This window comes from Anser anser (assembly GCF_964211835.1).
Source record: "Anser anser genome assembly, chromosome: 1".
Lineage (NCBI taxonomy): Eukaryota > Metazoa > Chordata > Aves > Anseriformes > Anatidae > Anser > Anser anser.
The window spans coordinates 80,017,647-80,027,641 of record NC_139720.1 but is presented as its reverse complement, the minus strand read 5'-3'; the positions used below and the strand labels follow the sequence as shown (position 1 = coordinate 80,027,641).

The 9,995-nt window shown below is 45.8% G+C and overlaps 1 protein-coding gene across 5 annotated transcripts; it reads right to left on the bottom strand.

Moving 5' to 3' along the window:
• Positions 1-503: 503 nt before the first annotated feature.
• Positions 504-8,722, bottom strand: LOC310896053 (uncharacterized protein). Of its 5 annotated transcripts, XR_014581144.1 has the most exons (3): positions 5,480-5,735; positions 3,761-5,384; positions 504-1,127 (listed from the first exon to the last, which is right to left on the bottom strand). XR_014581144.1 is itself a non-coding variant. In XM_083827895.1 (2 exons), the coding sequence occupies exons 1-2, from the start codon at positions 5,916-5,918 to the stop codon at positions 4,387-4,389; spliced, it is 1,104 nt and encodes a 367-aa protein (XP_083684021.1). In that variant the 5' UTR covers positions 5,919-8,722; the 3' UTR covers positions 1,171-4,386. The 5 variants fall into 5 exon arrangements, 4 of the variants coding, with proteins under 4 accessions (XP_083684021.1, XP_083684018.1, XP_083684019.1 ...); XM_083827895.1 differs by lacking the exons at positions 504-1,127; positions 5,480-5,735 and adding an exon at positions 5,810-8,722 and having other exon boundaries at positions 1,171-5,381; XM_083827892.1 differs by lacking the exon at positions 504-1,127 and having other exon boundaries at positions 1,171-5,384.
• Positions 8,723-9,995: the final 1,273 nt, after the last annotated feature.

Here is a 9,995-nt window from a genome sequence, read left to right as displayed (position 1 = left end):
TGATAGGAAACACTTCACATAAACCATTCCTTTTGAACTTATCCCCATATTTCTGATTCCTCCATAGCTAGCCTCAGGAAGAAAGGGGAAAATTTAGCTTCCCCTAAAAAGTCTGCTTTGTTCCTAGGCTCTCCTGCCTGTCATGTGAATAAGCATGCCAAACAGATCAGGTCTGTGAAAAGAACAGCAACCAGCTGCCAAGGTCTATTGAGACTGCAGAGCAGTGTTAGCAAGAATATTTATGCATTTTCTGTGAACAAAGCCAGCAAGCACTTGAATGAGAAAAGGGAGGGGATGGTTGAGAGGTGGCCCAGCTGACTTATGAGATATATGAAGTTTAGGTTTGGCTTAGAAAGGCTAAAGGCCCTTCAGAGCTTAGGGAGCCATAAGCAGCAAAGCCTCTTTTGGCCTCTGTTCTGCTCTACATCCTAAAATATCTTCTATTTACATTTTTTCAGAGATGGGAGCTCCTGCTACTGTCTCTGGTTGTATTCAGAGCAGTGTTGCTGAGGCAAAGGGGAAAAAGGACCACAAAGAACAGGGCTTGGAGTACATGCAGTTTTGTTTGCTCAATATATCTAAAAATTGTTTTAGAGATTACACATTAAACACTTTTAAAAGTTTATTAAACACATAAAACACACATCCTGTTCAAAATCAAAAGATATGTTTTTCCCTGTCATAAAAAAAAAATTAGCAAAGTGAAAGATATAAGAAGTTGTATTTCAGTCACCATTACATTTACGTTGTTTGCAAGGAATAGGAAAACTGGATCCCATACAACTCAGGTGACAGAACTAGGGAGGTAATCTCCTTAGAGCTGTGGCCAGCTCTGATAGAACCAGGTTCATCTAACAGCAGGTTGGTATGTTACTCCAGAATGAGGTTCTGCCACTTTCTCTTGTATAGGATGGTAAGCAGCATGTGCCACTCTCTGGCTTTTCAGATCCATGCAGATCTGATGAAAATGAAGACCAATTCCAAGAACACCCCTCACCTCTAGATTCTTATTTGCATTACACGGAAGCTCTGCTATGTAATAGTCATCCCTCTGTGAAGAATGACACATGTACTTCCAAATCTGGTCCTGCCAGGGGCCAAGAAACTGTGATGGTTGGGAGGTCACTCTGGGGAGAAAGAAAGAAAAAAAAATAGAATAACAAAGAAAACCAGGGTGAAAATTTTTATTTCAGAGATATCATTCATCCATTTGTTTATCTTAGGTACTTCTAAAGTGCCATAGTATCACCGTAGTATCTAAGCACCAACAGTACAACAGGAATTTACAGTATTCTACAGAGCTCCCTCAACTGGCAGCAGGACCTGGGCACCAGCTGGTGACTGTGGATCTGGGAGGGAGTGTGCTAGGGATGGTCTGCTGAAATTATAGTAGCTAATTACCTTTTTTTTCCAGGAGACTCCCATTACGATTATGAGGGAGGAGACAGCTGTTAGAGAAGCCAGTGAGCTAGCTGCTGTGAAAGTAAACCTCCTAGTTCTTGACCTTTTAGACATGCCATACCTCTGTCCTCTGAATTTGGCCTGTGCGTTTGTGCTGCCCAGAAAGCAATTAAATTCCTGGAAGAGGAAGATACTCTCTAACTTTTGCAACAGCAAAAAAAGGGTGCTGCTCAGATTCTCCTCTCAAACCAGAGGTTCACAAACAGTAAAGGGCAGACCAGCAGGAGAAAGTGAATTATTTCTGCCAAGTGACACTGAACAGGGAAAACTAACAGTGGCTGTGGAACAGAACTCCAGAAATGGGCTTACACTGGTGAGCAATCCAGTCCTAGCCACTAAGACTACCGCACCAGCTATGTGCTGTGAACCCTAAGGTCACTTTGATTTGGCAGGCAGTTTTAAGTAAGTTAATAAAGATCTCATAAATAAATGTATATCAATCCTTTTAATTTATAGAACACTGTTAGGTACACACAGCACTCCACAAAGTGTGTAGAGGGAAAAGAAATGCTGTAAGGACTGCTGCGAAAGCATATTCAAGGGGCAGTTGGCTTCTCAAACCACGACCTTGATGAAAGGGTTTCCTTTTGAGTTGAGCTCAGCTATGTGCAAATGCAGGTTTGATTTCATTGATCTGCTACAGTGATTCTATTCAGATTCCCAAAAGAAAAGTCGCATTCACAGGATGCCATTCCCTGTCAAAGAGGACTTCTCAGCCAGACAGATATTTGTAGGGCTGTAGATTTCTTTTACAAAAATTAAACTGGAATGAGACAAGTCCATACAAATTGATCAGTTCTACAGCTAGACTGCAGCATGACCTTTGAATTCAGTTTAAAATGAGCCTACCAATTGAGAACTGTAGTATCCTTTCTGAAAATCTGCTAGCAAACAAAAATCTTGAAACTTCTGGAACCAACTAAATGACCATTAGTCACTTTTCACTTTCCAGAAGTCACTTTCCAAAAGCAGAACAAAAATCAGCAAGTCATTGGTTTGAAGCACTTCATAAAAAAAAAAAAAAAAGTGCATTTGCAAATGAAGGCTTTGGTTCCTGTGTAAACAAAGCCCACTCCATTTCAGAAAGCTCCTCCTACTTCCCTGAGCAGCTGCACACAAAAGACATAAAGGTGCCTTGTTACTGTACGAGCTGCAAACAATTTCATGCTCTTCCTACAGTTTCTTTCTTTTAAACTGTATCAAAACATCATTTTATCAGCAGCTGAGTGTCAGGAAGTGGCTTGGGGTTTTCAAAGGATCCCTATGAACCTTGTGCTGCTTTGCAGAGTAGCAAGTTCTGGAGAGCAAGCCATTCACAAGCATCCCTGACCAACAGTTGCTCAGATCTATGGATCTCCTTAGCATCTTCATTTCCTTCGTCTCTTCCCCACCACAGCCCCAGTCTTCTCACTGGCTTCAGTCTGCATTCCTTTTTCCAGAGGTATACCGAAGCCACAGAGCCAGCTGCAGGACTAGTAAGGTATATGTCAAAACCAGAAATCTTTTCTAAGCTCTAGCAGTATCAGTAAGACAGTCTAAAAATAAACAATGTGAAGTGTTGCACTGCAATTCCTTGTAGTTAGAGCCATGACTGGGGAACATCCTACAACTGCCGCTGATATGTACCTGTGTAAAATGAGGAGGTGAGCACTATTCTGAATGACATTTATAAGTCATTCTTTGCAACCATAAGGGCCACACATTTTTATATAAATAAAAGAACACTATTGCATATCTTTTACACAAACACACAAAGTAATCAGTGTAAAACTGAATGTCCTGATATGAAAATTCAGATGTTTTGGTACAAAACCTACTTCTCACCACTTCTTATTGAGAAATGCTAGTAAATACAGTATGTTCAGTGTTTTGAGAAGTACTGATATGGCGTAGTGTCATACAGTTGGCCATTTTGACCACTGCCAATGTGTACATGTGTGAATGCTCATGTGTGAAGATACTTGATATAAAAGCTAGTTCATATATATATGAATATATACATATAGACGTTATTTATATGCACACACACCGGTCAAAATGGGACATGAGAAATACCTGAATGGAATCAGGTCATTCTCATTTTCTTGTTCTGTCCCATTTTACAGCACAGCTTACACCAGCCCACTTGAACTGAACATGTGAATCTGAATTCTGCAGAACAAAAAGGGTACCGGTACAAACTCACAGGTGACCTCCATACACCTGTCAAGTTGTGTACCAAAGTCTTAGCAGCAGCAAGTACGATACTGATTTTTTTTAAAGCTTCTGGGTCTGATAGTTTTCTACATCAGTTACCTACCAGTTTTGAGATTCCAGAATAAGACATGTCCCTACCATCCCAGCAGCGTTTGCAGTAAACGTTCACAGGCATGCCTTCCTTCTCCGGGTATGTCTACACATTCTATACAGGTCACAAACATTTCAGCTGTGTATGGAACAAAGCTCCTTAAGAAGGCATTCAAGGCCCTTATCTCCCACCTTGCTTCCCTTGACATGACCACATATGCATACATTGCACGATCAAGCAGCTTTTCCTCACATGACCTGACATTGCACATCCTCTCTGCAGGTTCCCACAGTTCTTACTGGGAGGTGGGAGAACACAATTTGCACTTTGGCTGCATGATGGGTGGAATCCAACTCCAGCACTGGGGAAGGAGGATGGCAGGGCTTTGGGATGAAGAACCACCCACCACAACCACTGCTCAATCTCTGTCCATGCCTGAGGTGTTTTGGGAGAAGGAGGTGACTGAAAAGGGCAACCCAGGCCAAAAGCATTATTCCGGCCAGCTGTCTACAATTCAGAGGCCTTCATGTAGTCACATGAGGCCCTTGTCTTCCCCTTTGTCCCTTAGGCACATTTGGACAGGCCTGGATTATGAGTTGCATCTGAGATCATCCACAGACCACACCAAGTGATGCTGCCTACCACACGTGCACTCGCTGGTGGGACACTAAGTAGGAGTTGCGACTAAAGCTCTTCCCGCAGTGGGAGCACTTAAAAGGTTTTTCCCCAGTGTGGGTACGACGGTGCCGGATGAGGGTAGAATTGTCACTAAAGCAGGTCCCACACTCAGCACACTTGTAGGGCTTCTCCCCAGTGTGGGTGCGACGGTGCTGGACAAGGTGTGAACGCTGGCTGAAACTCTTCCCACAGTCAGGACACAAGTAAGGCTTCTCACCCGTGTGGACACGACGGTGGATGACCAGCTTAGAGCTCTCACTGAAGCACTTGTTGCAGTCAGTACACTTGTAGGGCTTCTCACCCGTGTGGAGCCGCTGGTGGGCAATGAGGTTGGAGCTGTCGCTGAAGCGCTTCCCACACTGGGAGCACTTGTAGGGTTTTTCTCCTGTGTGAAAGTTGGCGTGGCGGAGCAGGCCTGAGTTCTGGTAGAAGTTCTTCCCACACTTGGCACACACATAAGGCCTCTCGCCAGTGTGGTTGCGCTGGTGCTGCACCAGGTGGGTGCTCTGGCTGAAGCGCTTCCCGCAGTCCTTGCATTGGTACGGCCGCTCACCTGTGTGTACACGCTGGTGCTGGATGAGATGTGAGCGGCGGCTGAAGCTCTTCCCGCAGTCAGCACACACATACGGCTTCTCCCCAGTGTGGATCCTCTGGTGGCGGATCAGGTCTGAGCTGCGGTTGAAGCTCTGCCCGCACTCGATGCAGATGTATGGTTTCTCTCCCATGAATGCTCTCTGGTGCACCACGGTCTCCTTCCGCTTTCGGAAGCCCCAGCGAGGACTCTTCTCAGGCCTCGTCTCTGTAGAGAGGTGGTCTGGCCTCGGACAGGCTATCGCCTGGTGGCAGCCTGCAGGAGAAGCTTCCCTCATGAAAAAGTCTGAAATGGCCCCGCAGGCTTCGGCTGCCTCCGGACCATCCTGGTGGAGGTTCTCATTCTCACTCATGCTCCCATCACCTGCTGGGCCAGAAGCAGACATCAGACACACAGCTGCCCCCCTGCACTGCCCAGCCCACACCTTTAACCCCCTCCCGCGTCCCCTCTTCCCCTTCCACCTTCCCAATTCCATCCGTCCCCCGGAGCTGGGGGTTTCTCCCGGTGCCGGGCCGCAGCGGGGTCGGTGCAGGCGTGCCCACCTCCGTCGCGAGGGCTGGCATGGAGGGGGCAGCAGCGGGGCCGGGGCCATGCGGGGCGAGAAGGGGAGCGGGCAGCCGAGGCCCAGCCGCCGCGGGGAAGCTGACCCGGTCCCCGGCCGCCCACTGTCCCCTCCTCCCCCAGCCCGGGGCCCGCCCGCATCCCCGCCCGCCCAGCCGCCACTTCCTGCGGCTCCCGGCAGGCGGCTGCCTGGCTTCGCCGCCCTGGGCCCGGCTGCACCCAGAGCGGACCTGCCGCCCTCCTCACCGCGGCTCCGGCTGCGGGAGGGCCCCGGGGGCCGCTGCCTGGCCCGGCCCGGCCCGGCCCGCACGGCGGCGGCAACCCCTCCTTCCCTCCCATCCTCCCTCCCTCCGTCCGCAGCGGGGCGTTCCCCGGCGGCCTCCCCGCTGCAAGCGGGCCGGGAGGGGAGCCCCGCCGGCTGGGCGCAGCTTTGGGGTCGTAAGGCGGGGGAAGCGAAAAGCAAAAAGCAGCGCGGTTACATGGGCGGTATCGAACCGGCCTTGAGTTGGCAGTCCTCTCCTGCCCGTGCCGTGCAACTGCCAGCTCCTGTAACTGCACTCAGCAGCTTCTCGCCTTCTGCGTACCTATTCTTTCTGTTACTCACCTATCTTTGATACTAAACCTTAATAAAGCCTTTGCAGATTTCCTTCCACTGCCAGATTTTCAGTTTTTCGTTTTGCTCTCACCTAATATTCCCCAGCATATCTTTGTATCTATCTGTTTCTTCCCGCACATTTCTTTATTCCCAGATATTCCTGACATGTTCCTACACTGTTCATAGATGAGGAATGGGGGCTGTTTTGATTAAAGGAAACTCGGAGCACATGGGAAGTGAGCAGAAATACAAAATAATCACAATAGGTAGGGAGAAAGCCTGGATTTTCATGAGCGTTTCGTGCAGTTGAGGCACATCATCTGGAACTATTGAGTGAACCAAAATGAGAAGACACACCTGTTTTTGGCTCTGGATGCAAAAGTTTGCAGAACCTGAACTGATGCTTGCCTCTGTATGCTCAAATACCTACATGAATATTCACGAAAAAAATTACTCTGACTGATAAATTATTTGCATTAAATGCTGGTATATTCCACTGCTACTCAAAGGAGAAGAAACCAAAGACTTTTCTGTGCTTTTGTGCCCTTAAACAAGCTTAACAGAGTTTTTCCTTCTGTCGTGATACAGTGGGAATACAGTTCTGTTGTCCCTACCATTCTTGCTGAATTGTTTTCTGGTTTATTCGCAGTCACTTTTAAACAGCTCTTTTTAGTAATTGTTATGCAGACCCAATACTCAAGTTCTGTCTCATTGAGGTAATTGTCTTCTAATTAGCGACTGGAAGGGAGAAATTAAGGTGAGTGAATATGAAAATGTGTTTGCACGAGATGGAAAAAGAATCAGTGAGTTATGTACCTGCACAGTGCCAGGTAAAGTCAGATGTAGGAGGAGAAAGCTATTGCTAAAGACTTTTCACAGTGGCTGCGAGGGAACACAGCTTAAAATTCTGAAAAAAATATAGTTTAAGGGGGAAGTGGTAAAATGTGGTAGCAATTGTGTTCAGTCTGTCCTCCACACATTGGAGATCTGGTTCTTGGGATGTCTCCCTGGAAAATAGTCACACACAGGGAAAATAGAACCTGTGATCCAATTGCCAATAAGCAGATATAGAAATACAGTACGGGGGGAGGTTACATGCATATTTACATGCCAATGTAAAAGCAGATGCTAAGGACAACATCAACATCACAAAAGGTGGAGGCACAAAGGAAGCCGATATCAAAAAGGAAGAGGATCTACAGTTGCTCGGGAATGTTTTTGTTGCTCAGAAGTGTGCTTGCAGTGGCATGGCTGAAGGAAATGGAAATGAAGCCGGTCGTTCACCTGGTGAGGAAAAGCTGGGAACATGGCCAGGGAAGCGTTATTAAAAGCTTTGAAACATAACAGTTACAGAGATCACCATCATCAGAATAACAGCAATAAAGGGCTGGAGAATGACAGCAGGATAGTTTGCTGTGAATAATTTATAGTAGTTTAATTCATACAAAAATAATTTACAGTAACATTTTAATCGTAATGTAAATCACCAAGTGAGCAAATTTGAATTAAGTAAGTGATGTTAATCCTATCTGGTAAGCATACGTTTTAAGGGTTTTCTTCCCTGAAGTAAGGATTCATTCTCATTGTTTGGTGACCATTGAGAAATATAAGATTAAGAGTAACCTTTACACCAAATACTTTTTTTTTTTGTTAACAAGACGACACTACATATTGCAAATGATTGTATAAGTTAACATGCATTTATTAATTTAATACACATGAGTTTTCAGTGTCATTATTCTGTAAAATGTTGAATCAAACTTTCTATTTATTCATTAATACATTTGTTTATTCCAGACTTGATGTCTGTGGAATTGGAATTTCTGTGCAGATTACCCTGCCTTTTTAAAAATAATTTGTAGTGTCAAGTGTACCAGGCTATGGTGATTTGCCATGGTTCTCAGTATGCGATTCATCACAGGGATTTGGCCATCAGCTGTGGCTGTCTAGGTCTCACAGTCGGAAGGATACTGGTCTTCAAACCAGTTTCCCTTCTTTCATTTACATTAGTGCTGTTGATGGCAGGTTTCCTTCTGCCCACTGCTGTGCACTTGTCTGTTTTGGAAGGCAAATTTTGGATCTGTTGCTACAAAAGGCACACTAGCTGAGAAATCTCTATCCACCTTGTGATATTAGCCCGTTAAATCTGTTAAACAAACTCATGTGTTGAACACAGAATTTGTACCTCACACAGAGGAACAGGAACACTTGATCCTTACCATAACGTGGAATGAAAAATGTATAATTTTATGATCAGTATCATCCCATGCTGTTTGAACTGTAAAGTGTCCCACACAGTGATAATGCCGCTACCTACAATCTTGATCGAGTCTGTCTTATGCCTGGGTTCAGCTTTCACATCCATAGTTTAGCTGACACTGTTATGGATATACATGGCTAGTAATACTATCTAAATGATGTTGTAAGTGTCTTAAGTAGCTGAGGATGACAGAGTTAATTTTTGATTTCGCAGACAATGAACCCTTTGCACTGGATACCTGAGGGTTGTTTTTTGTTGTTTTGTTTTGTTTTGTTTTTCAGTCCTTGTTCTTGTTCCATTCCAGTCTGCTCCTGGAATATGGACCAGTGGAATATTTACTGTGTGGAAGGTAAAATACTTCTCAATCTTAGATGAGTTATATTCACACCTTCCCTGGGAGGTAAGGAAATGTGACTTTTTTATATTCCTGGCTGGGAAACAGTCTAAGGTCTAGCTGCATTGGTCAACAAGCATCAGGCATTTATATACCAGTGGCTCTGGCACTATCCAGCATACGCCAGGTATCACAGGGAAATGAACCTCACACCCCAGAGCCTGGAGGAAGGAACCACAAACACTTTGTAGATGTTAATATTCTTTTTAGTGTACCAATCTGTGCCTTTTCTATGTGTGAGGTTTGTAGCATATATCAATAGAGCTGTAGTTCTGGAAAGCCAGTCCCAGAGAAGCAACACAGACATTTACCCATTAATGGGTAGTACTAAGTGCCTCAGCTGATTCCTTATCTAAACTGTGAATGGGTGCTGATGTAGCTAATGGGTGCTAATGGGTGCTAATGGGTGGTGTTGCTTATACATCTGCGATCAGGTCTGTGGGTTCAAATGTATTTGAATGTGACTACTGTGTGTTGTCACTTGGATTTCAGAGTCATAGAATCATTAAGGTTGGAAAAGACCTTCAAGATCATTTGGTCCAACCATCACCCTACTACCAATATCACCCACTAAACCATGTCCCTAAGCACCACATCCAGCCTTTCCTTGAACACCCCCAGGGACCGTGACTCCACCACTTCCCTGGGAAGCCCGTTTCAATGCCTGACTGCTTTTTCTGAGAAGAAATGTCTCCTAATTTCTAACCTAAACCTCCCCTGGCACAATGTGAGGCCATTCCCTCTAGTCCTTTTGCTAGTTACCTGTGAGAAGAGAATGACCCCCAGCTCCCCACACCTTCCTTTGAGGTCATTGGAGAGCAATAACATCTCCCCTGAGCCTCCTCTTCTCCAGAGTAAACAACCCCAGTTCTCTCAGCCGCTCCTCAAAGGACTTGTGCTCCAGGCCCTTCACCAGCTTCATAGTCCTTTTCTGGACACACTCCAGGGCCTTGATGTCCTTCTTGTACTGAGGTGGAGGAGGAGGAGGTGGTGGAAGAGGTGGAGGACGTGGTGGAGGAGGTCCTGGAGGAGGTGCTGGATGAGGTGGTGGAGTAGGTGGTTGTTCTGGAGGAGGCAATTGTGTAGGAGGAGTTGGTGATGGAGGACATGGTGGAAGTGTTCCTGGTGAGGAGGAGGTGGTAGCGAAGGAGGTGGTGCTGGAGGAGG